At 36.1% G+C, this 18,713-nt stretch overlaps 4 protein-coding genes across 4 annotated transcripts in view; 2 read left to right on the top strand and 2 right to left on the bottom strand.

Annotated features, from left to right (window-relative positions):
- LOC120774710 (protein trapped in endoderm-1) overlaps positions 1 to 1,339 on the bottom strand; it is a 35,683-nt gene extending 34,344 nt beyond the window's left edge. The window contains exon 1 of the mRNA XM_040104448.1: positions 1,223 to 1,339. The gene's annotated coding sequence lies outside the window, so the exon portion shown is untranslated. The remainder of the gene's footprint in view (positions 1 to 1,222) is intronic.
- A 3,467-nt stretch (positions 1,340 to 4,806) lies between these two features.
- On the top strand, positions 4,807 to 7,008 carry LOC120775152 (NADH dehydrogenase [ubiquinone] 1 alpha subcomplex subunit 5). The gene is made up of 3 exons (XM_040105188.1): positions 4,807 to 4,932; positions 6,211 to 6,372; positions 6,770 to 7,008. The coding sequence occupies exons 1-3, from the start codon at positions 4,918 to 4,920 to the stop codon at positions 6,959 to 6,961; spliced, it is 369 nt and encodes a 122-aa protein (XP_039961122.1). The 5' UTR covers positions 4,807 to 4,917; the 3' UTR covers positions 6,962 to 7,008.
- Positions 7,009 to 7,594: 586 nt separating this feature from the next.
- LOC120775151 (60S ribosomal protein L35) lies at positions 7,595 to 8,950 on the bottom strand. Its single transcript, XM_040105187.1, has 3 exons — positions 8,875 to 8,950; positions 8,585 to 8,721; positions 7,595 to 7,882 (listed from the first exon to the last, which is right to left on the bottom strand). Exons 1-3 carry the CDS (start codon positions 8,875 to 8,877, stop codon positions 7,651 to 7,653), a joined length of 372 nt encoding a protein of 123 aa, XP_039961121.1. The 5' UTR covers positions 8,878 to 8,950; the 3' UTR covers positions 7,595 to 7,650.
- Positions 8,951 to 10,052: 1,102 nt separating this feature from the next.
- On the top strand, positions 10,053 to 17,643 carry LOC120774329 (asparagine synthetase domain-containing protein CG17486). Its single transcript, XM_040103879.1, has 5 exons — positions 10,053 to 10,546; positions 13,365 to 13,594; positions 14,411 to 14,820; positions 14,873 to 15,056; positions 17,190 to 17,643. Exons 1-5 carry the CDS (start codon positions 10,084 to 10,086, stop codon positions 17,616 to 17,618), a joined length of 1,716 nt encoding a protein of 571 aa, XP_039959813.1. The 5' UTR covers positions 10,053 to 10,083; the 3' UTR covers positions 17,619 to 17,643.
- The last annotated feature ends 1,070 nt before the right edge of the window (positions 17,644 to 18,713 follow it).

The raw sequence follows: 18,713 nt of genomic DNA, 5'->3' as shown, positions 1-18,713 counted from the left end.
AAATGCAAATATCTCAAAAGCCATCGGTCAGTGTCAACCACCTACATATACATATGTATATGTATGTTTTATAGTCCGGAGGAGGTCCTATCCGTACTTACACATTTTAACGCTGAAAACGGGGGATATTATTTTAAAATTTACGCCCAAACTCTATAAGTCCCTTATCATTCCCGTCTTGCTATATGGTCCGCAGTTGATGGAACGATGGTTTTCGATTCAGTACTCGCCAGTGGAAGCAGAGGAAGAGAAATACCTTCACTCCGTTGGAGAGATCAGGTGGGGAAGGACCTGCCTGCACTTGATATCTCGAATTGGCGCCAAATAGCGAAAAGAAGAAACGACTAACGCGATGTTGTTAACTCGGCTATAACCGTGTAAACGGTGTCTGCGCCAATAAAAAAGAAAAATAAGAACTTTTTGTAGAAATTTCGCGTTTTATTTGTAAACCCACTTTTAAATGTATTTAATATTCACTGAAATTAGTTAAACAATGAGTTTTTTTGTTATTTGTTTTATTGTAGTTAGATGTTATATCTTTTTGCAATGAACTCCGCTGACCGATCCAACTCCAGGATTTATCATGATAACGAAAATTCTGAATAGATTTTACATTAGTCGTCACACGATATTGAATTTTGCATCGACGGTATTATCATTCTTTTTTCTTATTTCTATTTCATTACAAAATTTGGTAATTAGTGTTACCAATATTTTGTTTGTTTGCAACCATTTTCTTATTGTATGAATATATGGATTCCAACTAAAGTTTAATATGGAATTAAAGTTATTTTTACACTATTTAATATAAAATAAATGATTAGAAACGAATTACTGAAGTATTAGTGGATATAAAAGTTTAAAATATAAGTGATAAGTTCATCAAAAGTTGGATAATCATTCCTTTTAATTAGTTGAATTTTTGTACTTTAAATGCAGCGACAGCTTTTTACATTTTTTCTTAACCTGGAGAATCTCTTCTATCCATAGATCCCTATTTTAACCCCGAAGTCGGGGATGCTATTCTAAATCCCAGCCGACTCAATAAAATGTAAAATTTGTTTTACGTTCCAACTTAACAAGGAGAAAAATTTTAACTTTTGGCACACGACCTAAGATGCATACAAAAAATAAGTATTAAACTAATTGACCTGGTCTTAAAACGCTAATTTAACAACCCGATTTTCCCGTTAATTCAAAATATGATTTGTATGTTACATACCTAATTTCACGTTACACTATAGTAGTTTGAAAGTCACATAATTTTTTAATTTTGGATTAAGATCAGTCAATCTGTATTTAAAATTTAAGACGTAAACAAAGACTTAAACAAAGCTCAATTATTGATGAGCCAAGAGCGATAAGATATACACTATTTATCGAAAGATCATAACCATAATCGATCAAAAACTCCTTTCCATTACTTATTTTCATTCACATTTCTCCCCATTTTAGTTCCGCCAATATGGGGTCGTCACATACACACTCTATATAAATTCTATTTATAATAAATTACACTCAAATATGCGTTCCCTATTAAAAAATTGCAATACCGGAGCAAATTTCTAAACAATATTTACAGCTCTATTTTCGTGGCCTCACAAAAACACCACCCTCACTATTGCGTGGTTTTTGTGAGTTGTGAGGTTTTCCGTCTGCTGAGGTGATTTCGAAAGCACAACTGCTCACAATAACCTCACAAATTTGAGTTGTCTGAAGGCAAACCTCACAATGCAAAAGCGGTTGTCTTTCGTTTGTTAATTTCAATAGGGCTCTTGCAAAACCCTTGCACGGTGCAAGAATTGCAGATTTTTCCACCTAATGCAACGACACAACAACAAACACACGCAGAAAAAAATTTACAAGGGCTGTAAAATATGTCAGACCAAAACCCATGTTTATTTGCGTGCAATGTAACGCAAAAATATAATTGCAACCCTGTTTTAGCTGTTATTTTACTTGAATACATATTTTGACTTTAAATTGTTGGGGAAAGTAAATTTTAAATAGATTTTATAATTTTTATTTAAACTATAACGATTTGTTACAGTTTTTTTGTTAAGAATGAATGCAGAAGGTGCGCCAATTCAAAATAGCAATGCCCAATAGTCATTTACAATAAATTAACCAAATTAGCCGTTAATATATCACTAGATAGATAGATAGATTATTAATGAGGTAATGCACCGCGACCTAGGGTCTATTGTGCCCTCTCCTATATCCCATATTTTCCCCAAGTTCCAGCAGCCTGAATAGTTCCAGGAGTTTGCTGGGCGCTACTGTGGTGATGTGATCCCTGCTAATGTATATGGAACCCAGGGCCTTAAACCTTCTTCTGCAGATCGCTGTACAATCCAGAACTAGGTGTGCTGGTGTTTCCTGTTCCAAATCGCAGAACCGGCAGGAGACTATGCCCATGTTAGACAAGTGCTTCCTGAGTTTGCAGTGCCCTGTGTAGATAGCGACGAGGAGACGGATTTTGTCACGGGGAGGTTAAACAGTTCTTTGAACCTGGAGAGTTTTTACCCCCCTAGAAGCAGCTTGGCATGGCGCATACCTGCTGGCGGGTCAGTTCGTCGGCCGTCTCATTTCTTTCTACTCCTTTATGCCTTGGCACCCAGATTAGGGGTACTCGGTTGCGCAAAGATAGGCGGCTTAGCCTTTCTATGCATTCTTATACTAAAAGCGATTCATATGCTGAGATCGCTTCTAGTGCCGCTTGACTATCGCTGAGAATGGCGATGCGCTGGTTGCGATAGCCTGAGAAATACTTGGGAAGCATCCCATTGGTATGGACAGCTTAGTACGCGGTCCCGCAATACCTGCCCCAATACCTTCTGGTGTTTTTGAGCTGTCAGTGTACCACTGGATGGTACTGTCTTCCAGCATGGAATCACTCCACTCCGTCTTGCTGCCCAGAGTAACTCTGAAATTCTTTTTGAAATGTAACCTCTTCGTGGTGCCGTCCATTGGGAGGAGGGCTAGCGGTGGACATTAGCTTCCCTCTGCTGACATTAGCAGCATGGTATGTTTTGCTACTTGTTTGGTCACCTGATGCAGCGGTATGAGCTCCAGTATGACTTCCAGTGCCACCGCGGGGCATGTGCGCATTGTACCTGAAGCACAGACACAGGCAAGCCTTTGCAGCTTTGATAGTCTCCGGACCACCGAAGACTGCGCTGCCTTGGCGGCCTAAACAACCGCTCCATAGGTGACAATAGACCTTACAATCATGGTATACAGCCATCTAATGATACTTAGCTTGCATCCCCAGGATCTGCCGGCCAGGCGTCTGCATATCATAAGTGCTTTAGTTGCTTTGGACAGCGTTAAGTTCAAACCTAGTGCGCAGTAGGGCTTCTATCTAGGAAGGCGCAAATCGCAACCTCGCCATTATCCAGCGAATCTTGCAACTCAGACGTGAGTTGGTACAGAGCAGTGTTAGTGGATCTACCCGCTCCGTACGCGTGCTGTCTGGCATGTAGGGGTGCGATCTTCAACGCTTCCGTTCTGATGTGGTTATCTATTACTTTCTCCATCCCCTTTTGCATGAAGGATGTGAGACTTATAGGCCGGTATGATCTCTCTCTCTCCTCCCTACCTTGGAGATGAAGATTGCTTTTGCGATTCGCCATGTGACCGATGCTGGAGTTAGGTCAGCCTGAACCGTCTCCGGAAAGTGCGCTTGTAGGAGTGTTTCTGCCCTCTCTTCTGCGCTAGTCGTATAGATCCCGTCCTGTCTTTTTATGGATAATACCGTTTCCGTCTTATCTCTCAACAACGCCTTGCGCATCCGAGCTGCCTTTGGGGTCGAGGAGACGCTGTCACAGAATTTCTGAAAACTTAAATACTCCTCCCAGTTGCCCGTGCCCTTGGCTTTATTGAACAGCCAACGCACCATTTGCCTAAGTACCGAGAGTTTGTTAGACCACCAGGACATTCTGTGGCCGTCTCCCCTGGAAAGTAGGTGGATGCAACGACGAAGTCTGAACCTTCCTTGGCCAACACCTGCACCACCACCCGATCCTGCGTTAGAAACTCTGAAATACAGAAAAAGTCTAAATCGGTTCTAACAACTACACAAGAATAGGGTCTCTCGCTAGAGAGATCCCAAATTACCTTGTTATTTCTCGAATTGAGGCCTCTTACCTATCCTCTGTAAACCCATGGTTCCTGGATTAAGAGGATGCCCAGGTTATCCAAGTTGAATCTCCTCGCTGCCGTCGCATGGTGCAGGTTCACCTGGGCAACTTTTATCTGCATATCTAGCCGTTCCAGGAGCTCTTAAGTGGATGGTAGCGTCTCATCCTGCTTATTGGACCGGACCAGCCATTCCCTGTCCTTCAATGTTTCTTAAATGCGGTTGGAATAGCGCCTCAAAACCCTAATCACACAACCATCGGTAATTAATAAAAAATAATAATCATGTGGGCAGTTTATTTAAAAATATTTTCGCGTAAAGAAAGTTGATCAAAGTTTGAGAAAATTAAATAAAAAAATTGGTAGAAAATTTTCCTGCTCGAGAGACAGCACCACATGTCGGACGTGACACTATCTCAAAATAAATATCAAGCTTTTATAACTTCTCTCTTTTTTACCACCAAATTTGCGTTTTCTCAAATTGAACACGTTTTCAATATGAATCAGTCTTGCGACAAGCATATTGATATTTAGATATTTGCATGAATAAAAAGGTTTGTGCAAAATTAACAACTTTTCTCGTTTGAACCTACACGTAATAGATTATTTACGATAATGTTAGATATGTAAATCGATTACAATATTTTTTATCGATAATAGGAAATAATAACATCACAGATGGTGGCATAATTTATTTTGCACTGCTGTTTCAAAATTACTGCTTTTTAACTATTATAAAGAGGGTTTAGACAATTTAAATCAACCGTACTTTTAAAGATGGCTTCGAAGTTGGTACGTAAAAGTATAATTTATAGTAAAATGCGTATATATATGTAAATATCTGTCTAGAGAAGGGGGAAATAGCTATATTATGTCATAAGTTTACATTAATTGTTAGGATTAATGTAGAATGGAAACATCAAAATCTAAATTAATTGTATCCCCTTATTTCAGGATTGAAATAGGTAGAGGAGGTTCTCTTGATCACGGAAATAAATATACTCGCGTTTAGAGGAGGACCTCCAGATCAATACATACATATGTAGCGTCTCCTGTCTTATGGTTTTTGAGATATTTGCATCTAAAGTTCAATAATTCAAATATTTAAACATAATGATACTTATACTTATATTTTAAACTTTTATATCCACTAAACTGCACTAAGTATATGGGAGCTCAGAGAAGTATTAACCCGATTCCAACCTTTTTGGTTACACAGAATTACTACTGAAAAGAATTCTATCTGAATTTCTATTGCCTATCTCACACATAGAGCGATATTGTCGAACAAAAGAATTGTTGAAAAAGAATCATGTGGAATTTAAAATTGTACTATAAGGGAAGTAGGGTATTGTCCAATTTCGCTCATTTTCTCAGCGTGACATAATTTTATCCCCAAATATGGGATTTCACCAAAAAGTGAGCGGTGCCACTCTTATCGTCCAATTTTTACCACTGTCCCTATAAAGTCTTGTCGTACCATCCCGGTGGCAAATTTTTACGTTTCTGGTGCATTTAGTTATCGATGAGCGGGTTTTCATCCATTTTCACATTATCGGAAGGATCTTGTAATATTTGTGCTGCGCTAATTTAGTTTTTGTATCTTAAGCGGTTTAGGTGATATGTACATATGTACATTACACATATTAGGGGCGGGCCACGCCCACTTTCTCAAAAAATTTTATCTGTGCTAAATTACAGTTTTATATCTTAATTTAGGGCTTAGTTATGGAAGTTTTCGGTAAAGGGCGATTTGTGTTCGTTGCAGTGGCCCGATTACACCCACGAACGAATTTTTTTTTGTACTAAGAAGCCTGCATACCAACAGACAGACAGTCAGTCAACCGGATTTCCACTTTTCTCGTCACCTGATCATTTATATATATGTATATGTATATAACCCTATATACTTATGTGAAAAGCGTAAACCTAACTAACTTCACAATTTAAATTTTTTGTTCTAATAAGTTATGGTTTCGATATACGAAGTATTACTAATAACGAGTATTAGAAATCGGTTTTAACATATTAAAGTAAGCCATTTGTAAGTTTTCTCTTTATATTTTTTAGACTACTGGATTGACGGGTTTGGTAGTGGCAAGTAATCCACATCACACTTTGAGTGCTCTTTACGGTAAAATATTAAGAGCTCTTACCAAAATGCCTCAGGATGCTTCGTATAGAAAATATACTGAAAAAGTTGTCCAAAACAGACTAAAAGCGGTAGAAGCGGTATGCTAAATATGAGCTGACTTCGAAAACGTACTACTGCAAAGTGTCGATACAGTATCATGTGCTGAACACAGAGGGCGACAAAACATGACTACTATGATGTGCTGAACACATAGAGCGCATCAGACTTCAAGCGACCTCTCTCAAATATCAAAATACACACGTTTTTATGGACACAGTTTTTAGACAGCTGGACGATTACACGGTAGCAGGCTCTCAGTTGTCGCTCTCGCTAATTTAAAAATATTTTTTAATTTACCGACGACATCGCTCTCTATGTGTTCAGCACATGACTCCAGTATTTATACATATGTTCGTATGCATTGTAATTAACGTTTTCGAAGTCAGCCAAACTCGTACTTATGTCGGTGTTTTACATGCATATTTTTCTTCTTAGCACAAAGACGTTACCACTTTGGAAAAAGAAATTGCTTGTGGACAGGTAGAAGAACTAATCGTACAAGCTGAAAATGAACTCATTTTAGCCCGCAAAATGTTAGGATGGAAGCCTTGGGAGTCTTTGGTAAAACCAGCACCTCAAAAGCAATGGAATTGGCCACCGGCAAAAATTGACGAACCAATGATCTAAATAATAATATTATGTTAATAAATGTGATAAAGACTCATCACATCACATCTTTGGCATTTCTGATTTTTCTACGATCGTAAGGGAATGAAGCTAGCGGAACAGATAGACGATTCGACATGCTGTAGACATGTTGAATTTTGGGAATTTTTGAACTTTCAGTATCTCGTAAACTAAGCGTTTCCGGTACCTATAACCTTTTATATTATTTAATCCGGAGGACTTCCCTTTTCCAACGGTACCTTAACATAGCGGCGCCAGAGAAATCGCAACTGTACCCCATTGGCAGAGTAGAAAACAGTACAAAAAAAAAATTGAGAGTTCGACAACACTGCTTTGAAAACCGTAATAAAGACCTAAATCTCGTGATTAGGTCGGAACACTGTATTAATCATTTTAGATATCGGCAACCTAAAAATTAACCAGAAGGCGTTGTTGATATGTAGGCCAATAATGAACGAAAACTGCGACACGCTACGATTATAGTTTATACAATTTTCATAGTCATTCTAAACAAAGCGTTCCCCTTTTCATTCATGGATAGGTTTTTTATACTAAGTACAAATAAACCAATTTTAATTTATAATTTCGTCGTATTAGGTGGAAAATACCGTGGATTGAAAAGCATATATAAAATAAATTTGTTAAATAAATGTTGGTTATTTATTTAATTTTTCTTCATCTCTAATACATTATGCTTTGACTGCGTATTTCCTTGTGGGATATATGGATCGCTTGCGTATCTCCTTTAGAGTTTTTCTATTTGCATCCCTAGGAGTCAAAGCTTTGCGAACGGCACGTGTTCTTTTCTTTCTTAAGTCCAGTGGCTTGTATTTTTTATTTTTGAAGACTTTTCGAAGATTTTCCTTCTGCTTTTGATGCATTACAATATACACTCTGGCAATTGCTTTACGAACCACTCGGCTGCAAAATAGAAAAATATGTATGGTATAATTATTTGCGTGGCTTTATTATTGTGATTATTTCTGTAAATTAAAAATAGTACAAGAAATTGGAAAATATTCTGATTTGTAATATCTACATTTCCTCCCTCTATTATGGATACAAATGGTTGCTACGACAAATTTATAATAAACTTTCTTAAAAGAAATTGGGCCTTAGAATAACATACTCCGAATTCGGGATTAGATGAGGTCCTCCAGATTAAGAATACATATATACATATGTATATAGCAGCACGAGACTTGTAGGTTTTGAAATATTTCCATTTAAAACCAAAAGTTCAACACTTTTGAATACGGTCTATTTGGAGTTACAACGAATTTAACATATGTGACCTGGTCTACGGAAAGGAGCTTAGGTGTAAAAAGAAAAAAAGGAGAACAATTAATGAGATAACGAGAAACTGTCGATTATTTTTAACAGCTTTTCCCCAGAAAACTAGTTTTCGCACGTTAGCTCCCTTTTCGTAGACCAGGTCACATATGTTGTTTATATATTCAATATCACTGCATTGGAGACCCTCTTTTATGAGCTTATAACCATTTAACCGTACATTCGGAATATGCTATTAAGTTTTCCAAAAACTATTAAGATAACTTCTAAAAGTAAAAGTAAAGCAAATATTATAGTGCTAAATTAATCACCCGGATGTTAGGTACTTACATTTTCGAAAGCTTTGATGGGGCTCCCCCTGTAACTTTAGCGACACGCAAGTTAAGAAGTTCATTTTTAAGTTCCTCCAACTGCTTCGTCAGCTCCTTTTTATCCTTTGTACGTAGTTCGGAACACTTCACTTTCACCTGGAATACCATACAAATTTTAAGAAAACTAAGCCATTTAATAATAGCTGCAAAATTAAAATCAAACAATCATTTAAGTTTCTATAGAATTTCACACCAAATATATGTGATGATATTGGATTAAATAATCCAACAATCGAAGACATGCATTACCATTTTGAATGCCGTTCACACAAAAAAGACCTTTAGCATCCAATATGCTTCGAAAATATTAAAATTTATGTTTTCCATCATTCAGCTTCGTGTAAGGTGCTATATTCAACGGCGTATATTGATTTGCAAAGGCGGCTACTCATTCCATACATAAAAGTAGCCCTTGATTTTTACTGCACATTTAGAAGGCAATAGGGGGATTCTCTTGCTCTTGCAAAATTTTAGATTGCAAAAATCCTATACCGAAATATACAAGGGCACGAGAGCACCAATTGCAGAAACTAGTGATATATGAACGGCTGATTCGGTCATTTTATTGTAAATGACTATTGTAAATTAGCGCACCTTCTGCATTAACTTAACAAAACAACTGGGGGAAACTTTAGTATACCATCCCATAAAAGTGCAAAATATACTAAAGCTCCGACCCCAAAATAAAATTGAAATTTGAACTTACTTCAATGTTTAGAGTGTATATTTAAATATGCAGAGTGAAAAACGTGAATAAATTTAGTGAAAGATAGAGAAATACCATGTGCTATTAGTGCAAATTTTTGAACTTTTAATCGTGAATATTTTGAAAAATATAATTTATTTTTATATTATTTTTAGACATTCCTCCGCTGAAGAAGCTCCCCTATCCGCACATACCTCAGTTACACGGAAATTCGGTTTTTTTTTACTCCTCCGCCAAAGTAATCGGAATCGTGCCCATACATACATATTTACAAATGCAATCTTCTCCAAATTATTTAAACATTAATATGTATATTTCTTTTTATTCATACTCAGAGGGAAGTAAAATGTACAAATACCTTATGTTACATATTTATTGTAATAGACAAATACTTATATTTATAATAGTTAACCCCTTTGGTTAGTTCCTCCATTCTATCTGAATAAAATGATTGCAAATTTCATTAAAAATATTGAAATTAACAAAACAAGCACAACCGATTTTGCATTGTGAGGTTTGCTTTCAGACATAACAAATATATGAGGAAATTGTGAGCATTGGAGCTATTGAAATCACCTCAGCATACGGAAAACCTCACAGGTAACAAATAAACAATAGTGAGGGTGGTGATTTTTGAGATGGCACGAGAATAGGGCTGAAAGAATTTCGTATCAATTTATCTATGGCGAGTGTGAACTCAGTCTTAGAAGGTATGGTTTATTTCTTGTAACATCTCCAATATAACTTAAATCATGTGCGGCATACTATGTGCTATAAATTGTGATGGAATTTCTAAGAGCACTGAGCTTAAAAATATTTTGTTACGACGTGGACCTGATTTTTCATCTTCTGTTGCTGTAAATTATGATAATGTGCAAATGGAATTTGCATGTTCAGTTCTTTGGCAGCAAGGATTAAGTGTTTGCTCACAACCTTTTGAAACAGGAAATTTTCTAATACTATTTAATGGCGATATATTTAATATACCTGGTGAATTAAGCTCATGTTCTGACACGGAGTGGTTGGGAAATGAAATATCCAAATGTCGATGTGAAAGCGATATTTGTAGTACAATTCAATCATTAGAAGGTCCTTTTAGTCTGATAATCTACAACAAGAGTAGCGGAATTCTGTATGTTTGCAGAGACGCTTTGGGTCGTAACTCTTTAATAATGGAAGCAGAAGATTCAAAATTTCGTTTTTTGAGCACATCATGTAAGGACTAAAGTTTATTATATAAATTAATCAATAATATTGAAAATATACTTAACTAAATCAGGGATCTTATTTCATAAGGAGAGGAATGGTGTAAATTTTAGAATAGCATCCTCCGTTTCCGGGATTTAAGATATTTGCATTTAAAGTTCAAATATTTCCTGTCATTGTTTATTTACAGTCGATGCCAAATTTATTAGCGTGTGATGAGTAATGTAAAATTGTTCACAAACTACTTTATCTTGATAAATCCAGGTGTTGAATCGGCCAGGGTTATTTTTTCTTTGATACACTCTGGTGTTTAACCGACCTAGGTTATTTTTTTGAAGGGCTGCCGAAAACTGCCCACGCAACAATTCCCACAACAGTCGGTTTTACGCATTGGAATTGACCCGGATTTTATCCGGTCAAGAGCTGTTATTTCGGTGATCTAACCCCGGGCCCGGAGAAATTTTTCTGCTGCGTTTGCGCTAAAAGGTTCCATCCGAACTCCACCTCGGTGAAGTGTAATACTTGCTATGGATGGAGCCATCTTAAGACCTGTTCAGGTCTCTTAAGACATATCCAACCTGCACATAGTTCGCGCAATGCGCCGCCACTCCACCCAAGTGGCCCACTGGCGACCCCAGGCCAAGCAGCTGTTTTAGCTAGCACGCGCGGCACCTTACGCCATGCCGATCCCTCTCATCCCCTAACTAAGGATAGCAATTTGGAGATTCGACAAATGGGTAAACTAATACAAGCGGACGAATTGGATAGAGCACTGTAACCTCTCCACCGGAGTGAGAAAGCTTTGGTCTACTGTCAAGGCTTTGTCTAATCAGAAGAGACATGATACCGAGGTGAAGTTCAGTTCAAATACCATGCCTCTTCGGACCCGAGGATGTGCGTGAGCTGATTTAGCCGGCAAATTACACCGCACCCTTCGGTAGACAAAACCAACCAATGTGTTACCCGACGGCTGCGCAAAAAGCCAAAAGACTACGCACCACATACTTTGAGTGTCATCAATAAGATGAAATCGTCTAAATCCATGGGTCCTTAATCTGTCGCTGACCACTCTTCAAAAACCCGATGTGTGGAAATTCGGAAGAGTGGTTCTACCACTGAAACCTGGGGAACCCACTAACTAAGGGGAGTCCTATCGTCCGATAACTTTCCTCTTTGCAGTATTGACGGCTCTTGAGGCCTTGATACTCCCGACAGCCACCACACCACCGGAGCCTAGCAACTAACCAGGATGGTTTCCGAAAAATGCACTGCACCACCACAACATTTAGCGTCATAAACACCCAGATAGTTCGTGGCCTTAGTTAGAATCCATCCTGTGAGAAAACGATCCTCGCAGCGTTGGACTTGTCAAAATCCTTTGACACAGTCAGTCACACAACGCTACTGCAGGACATCGACAAAACTACGCTCCCTCCAGTACTGAAGTGCACCATGAACTACCTGAGCGGTCGTCAATTATCCGTACCATTGAAAATTATGAAATTTGGACCAAGGTCTATACCAATTCCTTACAATTCCAGCGATAAAGTACGTAATTTTTAGGAAATCGTTCCTTTTCATTTCATTAAAATATCACAGATTTTGACCAACTGTAACGGAATGTCGGAATCCATTCAAAAAGGTATATTGGAGTTTGTACCACCTCAAATAATCGAGTTAGATACAGAGGTATATATGTATATATAATATATAAATGATCAGGGTGATGAGACCAATTGAAATCCGAATGACAGTGTGTCCGTCCGTCTGTGCACGCAATAACTTGAGATATTTTGATGAAACTTGGTAAGCGCGTTCCCTGGCAAAAAAAGAACGAGTTCTTAGATAGGCGTAATTGGACCACTGCCACGCCGACAAAACGCCATAAACCTATAAAGCACCATAACTGAGCACTAAATTAGGTATAGTAAGGGTCACCTCTGAATAAAAATTTTTGTAAAAGTGGATGTGGTCCCGTCCTCTAATAAGTTTAATATATATCTCTTATACCACTTAAGCTACAACATTTCACCTAGCATATAAGTATAATGTAAGCCTTGCAGCCCTCGGTTATATTCTTAATCCCTCTTTCGGTTTCGCATTGCTAGGAGGCTAGGTTGAAATCGTGGATATGGTCATATGCCAATTTCTTGAGACTCCACATCATCAGCTGGTAATTTTTAAGATATGTAACTTTAAAAAAAAATGTCCGTATTTTAATAAATAAGTAATAAAAAATTATTGTCATTTGCTTTCACTAACTCCTCAAACAAGGTGGAAGTGCTAAGTTCGAACATTTTATACTCTCGCAATAAAAAATTATTAACAAAAACAAATAATTAAAAACATGTTTACACTAAGCCTAAGTGGTAACCAGAATACCTCAAATTTGTATGTTTAAAGTTTTTGGTGCATTTTTGTTTTGCTACATTTTCAAATTTTTTGTCCTGGCATTCGTGTTCGTCACAATATTTTAATACAACATTTTGATTCGTAATCGAGAAACATATGTGCAAACATATACATATATAATAAAAAAATGAGACACATAACTTCCAGTGTTTTTCTCACCATAATTTTGGTTTAATTTAGGGTTTTAAACTTTAAATGTGTGATTCAAATGACACCATGGATAACTTTTATTAGCGCCTCTCAATATGTTGATTCTTTTGTCACAGTGCCAAACATGTTTAGTGCGACTAAAAAGTTAAAAACATACATACACAAACATATGTAAGTGAATCTAACAAAAGCGTTATAAAAATAATGTTTGTGAACTACTGAATATTTATATTATATTAATTTTAAAAGTATAACTATTTAACAGATAACTTTAACGCCAACGGAGACGATGTGCCCGCGATAATGGAATTACCACCTCTGGGACTTTATGCATTTAATGTTATTTTGCCCACTGAATGGAAACTATTTCCTTGGAGAGAAACTGCCGATACGATGTTAAATGAAATAAAAAAATTTAATGAGATTTTTAGGATAAATGTCTATGTTGAGAATTACTTGCAACCAAAATGGTTATGCAATTATTTGGAAACCACGGTACGTGCATATGAACCCATGCTATTTTTCAATCAAGATTTGTGTATGAGTGGTAGTGTTGACATGAATTTACACCAGCCATTTAAATTTAATTAGACGTTAGTTCATATTTTGAAATTCGGTGTCATCAAATTCAAAGTCATCGATAACACTGGCCTACAAAAAAAATTGTTTGGTTTGGTGCAGCTCTGTGCGCATCAGTAGTCGGTATAGTAGGTAGGATAAACCACATCCCCGCTACTAGATGTCAGCTGACAGTTCTAGTTTACCTACAATTCTCATTTTAATTTCCCCGTATACTATGTATGCAAGCACTTGCCAGCCACCGCATCGCGCATCACTCATACGCCCTGGCATACACTAAGTAATGTAAGCTTGTATAGTACTGTCCTGCATGAGGTCAGCCGTTTCAAATATTGGCTACTGGCAATTTATGTGAATAAACCAATTACACTGGCCTACAAAAACAATTTTTTGGTTTGGTGCCGTTCTGTGCCCATCAGTAGTCGGTATAGTAGGTAGGATGAACCACATTCCCGCTACACTAGATGTTTTTTTCCTATAATGTCAAAAATATTTATCTGTTATTATAATGAACAACTGCAAATGGCTACTAAGCAGACTTTTAGTAAACGGGCCTTAACCCAAAAAAAAACTAACAGAAGAGTCCGCAAGAGCGTAAAACTTAAAAAAAGCTACTAACAGGGATAAATCTGCTACTAGTTTCTGCTAGTGAATATAAACAAATACATGAATTTTTTACAATTTTATTGTCCAATAAGCGTAAATCAAATGCTCATTTTTTATTTTTTATAGAGATCTTTTAATTTCTATGAAATGTGCAAAAATCTGGAAACTACCTGTGACAATTTGTTTGAAATTTTGTTGGAGAACAAATATGTATTAGAGGAATTGCAGCGTTTCTCATTATTGCTAGAAGAATCTGTCAAAAATCGTGTTCGCCACACTCCTCCGCGGTGCGTCAATTGTTTAAATCAGCAAGGCACTTGCAATCATGCTAAGATCGCTATTCTATTTTCTGGTGGAATTGACTGCTCAATTTTAGCAGCGTTATCAAACAAATATGTTGATGATCATGATTCAATCGATCTCATAAATGTAGCGTTTGAAAGACTGAGTCCAGGTCTAGAAACCAGTTGGGATGTACCTGATAGATTATCTGCGAAAAATTCTTTTGCGGAATTAAAAAAGTTATATCCTCAAAGGTAAATATTAGTACAAGGTAAACAACTTCATTGAAACATGTACATTTTTTAGAAATTGGAACTATGTCGAAGTTAATATATCGCGACAAGAACTTTGTGATAATTTGCAGAGCCATATCAAACATCTTATATATCCTTTAAACACTGTTTTGGATGAAAGTATTGGTGCTGCGTTTTGGTTCGCTTCTCGCGGCAAAGGAATATGCTTAGGAAAGGAATATTTATCACCAGCAAGGGTAACTAAACTTAAATATATTGTAAAAAATTAATTATTATATATATATAATTCACTTTACTCATTCCTTGAATAGTTTAAGTAATACTCATACATACATATGAGAAGTACGATTTTGCCGCGAACTGAAATACAAAACTAACAATACAATATCTTTTAGATTTCGTTACATAAAACATAAGTCTATATCTGAACTCTTAGTAGCCTCAATGTTTTAAAATGAATCGCAATATGCTCTAAATAACATTAAAATAAAAGTGAAAATTTTAATAATTTGCAATTACTTTTCAACAAATATTCTCTCTCATCGTCAACTAATAAGTGGACGAATTACAACCAAAACATCAACTTTGAAATCCTTGAATGTGGAACAGTGAAAGTAAAGATATAATAAATATCTAAGATATTGTTTATAAAATGACTTTTAAATTTAACAAAATGCCAGACTTTGAAAGAAATGTCTAATTTTTCCATACCATCAAATAACTGAATAAACACATTTATACTTAATAAGTTTAAAAACATCAGTGATTTTTGCAGCCAATTTGAAAAATGCAGTTTTAAGAAAAAACTGGCCACACTGGAAGCTACAATTAAAAAATTATTAGATATTTTTTTGAATTTATTATTAATTTTTTTTCAATTTAATGGAAAAACAAAAAAATCTTCGAATTTTCACATTCTGCCCCTTAACGACCAGAATACAGGTTGGAATCTAAAAGCAACGAACCAGCAATCAGGTTTTTTTGGTAAGGTTAGGATTAAAGTGTCAGTTGCGCTTGAGTGTTTTGATTGCATTTAAATACATAAACAGTTGAAGTCGTTACATGGGTTTATGGGTTTCAGAAAATCGAATATTTGTATAATCTTCTTAAATTCTACAAAACTTGTTGTTGGAGGCTAGCTAGGCTAAGGGCGCCGTCTTTAAACGCGTTTTTCTCGAAACTGTGTTTTTGAAGTCTACTCAACAAATCTTCATGAAATTTAACACAAGTCTTTGAGATATAATTCTTAATGACTTCGACGAAGGATTTTTTTTTTCGATTACAACTATTTGAAAAAAACTTCGCGAAATGTTTACTGAAATTCTATTTTTTGTAAAAATGTGTCCAAAAATCCAACTTTCAGTATTTTTTCCTTCTTCCAAATTCTAAATTAAGGTTTTAACTAAAACACGTATTTTTTCACTTTAGATTATCCTGTAAGAAGTTATTCTGCCAACCCGAGAAAACTCATCTAATTAGAAAAAAAACACGTTTCAAGTACTCCGGAGAATTCGTCTCAACTAGTGTAATCACATTCTAAAAACAACCTCTGACAAATAATGTTTAGAGGTTTTTTTGTTGACCAAATTCTTTCTTTAAACTTTCCTATAAACATTTGAGGAGTTAAAACTTCAAAATGTGTATCAACACAAAAAATAAAACCTTAATTTTCTATCGATAAAATCGCAATTGTGTGTTGAACATTTTTATTTAAGGGATCGTCTCAGTGTGACTCTCCGAAAAATCACTGAAGATCCTACACGATGTCCACGATTGTGGGCGCAATTTTGATCTAAAACAAAAATTTTAAAAAGGTTATTAATCTGTAGGAAAGTCGCTATCGCCCTATGGATAGTTTTTGTTTTTTTTGTTTTTTGAAATTTTATAAAATGGAGGCGGTTTGAACAAAAATGTATCGAATTTGGCCCTTTTTTGACAGTTTTTCTATTGTGCGATACAGAATGACGTTAAAAATGTTCTCTTCAAATTGGACTTAGATATCTTCAAAACACTTACTTTGAGAGTGGAAACCCTTTTGAAAAACACCATTCTGAGAAAAACGCGTTTAAAGATTGTGTCGATCCGTTCCCCACTCTGTTCCCGTTCTACAAGAAACACTGTAGCGACCGTGATAATTTGAATTTCGATTTCAAAATTTGAGAGAATGTTTATTACAGTGTATAATATCCCATAATGCAACAAAAAAAAAAAATCGAATTTTCGGAAATTTCACACATCTGTTAAGGCTTTTCTACTGTTATAATGTCCTCCACTTAAAATTTAAAAAACTGGAATATATTATAGTAAACATATTTTGTGTAATATTTGGACACATGTGTTTCAAGTTTAATATTGATTCATACTTTCAGGTTGTTATAGTTGGAAGTGGCGCGGATGAGCTGTTTGGAGGATATAAGCGTCATAGGAATGCGTTTTGGCGCTTTAAAGGTACTGATACCGAAAAACTGGAAAACCTTCATAAAGAATTGGATAAGGATTGGAACCGAATCTGGGCTCGAAATTTAGGGCGCGATGATAGGGTTGTAGCAGATAATAGTAAAACGTTAAGAGCCCCTTTCATTGAAGAACATCTAGTTCAGTACGTTCGCAGCCTCTCACCATCGCAGATTTGTTGCTTTCTACTGAAAGAAGGAGTAGGTGATAAATTATTTTTACGACTATATGGTTTCCAATTAGGTTTAAGAAATATAGCTTATGAAAAAAAAAGAGCAATTCAGTTTGGATCAAAAATAGCTAATAAGAAACAAAATGCGACTGATCGTTCAATTTATTTGTAATATAATATTTATTGAAAAATGAGAAGCCTACATTTGATTTCAAATTTTTTTTTTACTTTTAAGTGTTAATTATTTTTTTGCGAAAAATGTTTAGTACAATCGATCACAGGATACAAACCCCGCACCTGGCATACCAATATATTGGAACTATCTCCAGACTATACGTTCAAGTAATCCATAACGAAAATTTCTACATATATCTTTCTCAATTCGTTCGAATGGCACACTAGATATGGAAATGACGTGTGACCTTAACCTTTAGCTAAAACCTATTCCCGAGGGTAACAATCCAATTAGCAACTGGACTATAGCCAGCCAAATTTGTTTATGCTTTGTGATCCCTAGTTATCATTTCGTAGAATTACTAATCCATCGACTTTGGACTGTCGCCAGCGAACCCCACTTCTCCTTTAACATTTCTTAGCAGTTGTTAAAGTCAATACCTAGACTTTATTTAGGGCAAAGTGCTAAGCCACATAGCGGTAGGTAGGGCTGGCACCATAAGGAAAGTGTTGTTAGGTGGTTGGGTTTGCTTTATAGTCTCTGTTATCCTAGTAATCATTGTGGAGTTCTGATTGGTCTCCGTCCTGGGTTCCTCATATACTGTAAAAGATGTTGATATTAAGTTCAGTCTGTTTTATTATTTAAAAAATGTGATTACCTCTGCAATTTGCTGTGTAGTTCCACGCATATTTATTTTGCTGGTATAGCTTGTTCGATTCGCTACTCTCTACCGCTTTTACATAATAGATAACATACATACATGTTCTAAATATTAAAAATGTGTAGCAAGAACGCTCATTGTAACCGTCATAGATAGAAGTATAATTATAACGTACTGCTCACTGACTGCAGTAAACTTATTATTCGGTGAAAACTGGCTTCGTTCTGGCGAAGTGAAGTGTTTTGAGAAAAAAAATCGTAAAAAGAATTTTAAATGAATAAATACTTTTCCATTTTTTATTTATCATCTATCACCGCTATTGCGCAAGTATACTGGATTTTAGTTCCCGGTATAATTGCGCTGAATATTGCAACAAGAGCGTGGTATTTACCATCATATTACATATTACTTTACAAATTTGCCTTACCGAC

The sequence above is a fragment of the Bactrocera tryoni genome, chromosome 4 (assembly GCF_016617805.1).
Source record: "Bactrocera tryoni isolate S06 chromosome 4, CSIRO_BtryS06_freeze2, whole genome shotgun sequence".
Taxonomy (NCBI): domain Eukaryota; kingdom Metazoa; phylum Arthropoda; class Insecta; order Diptera; family Tephritidae; genus Bactrocera; species Bactrocera tryoni.
Note: the sequence above shows the minus strand (reverse complement) of the source record. Positions and strands in the feature narration are given on the sequence as shown.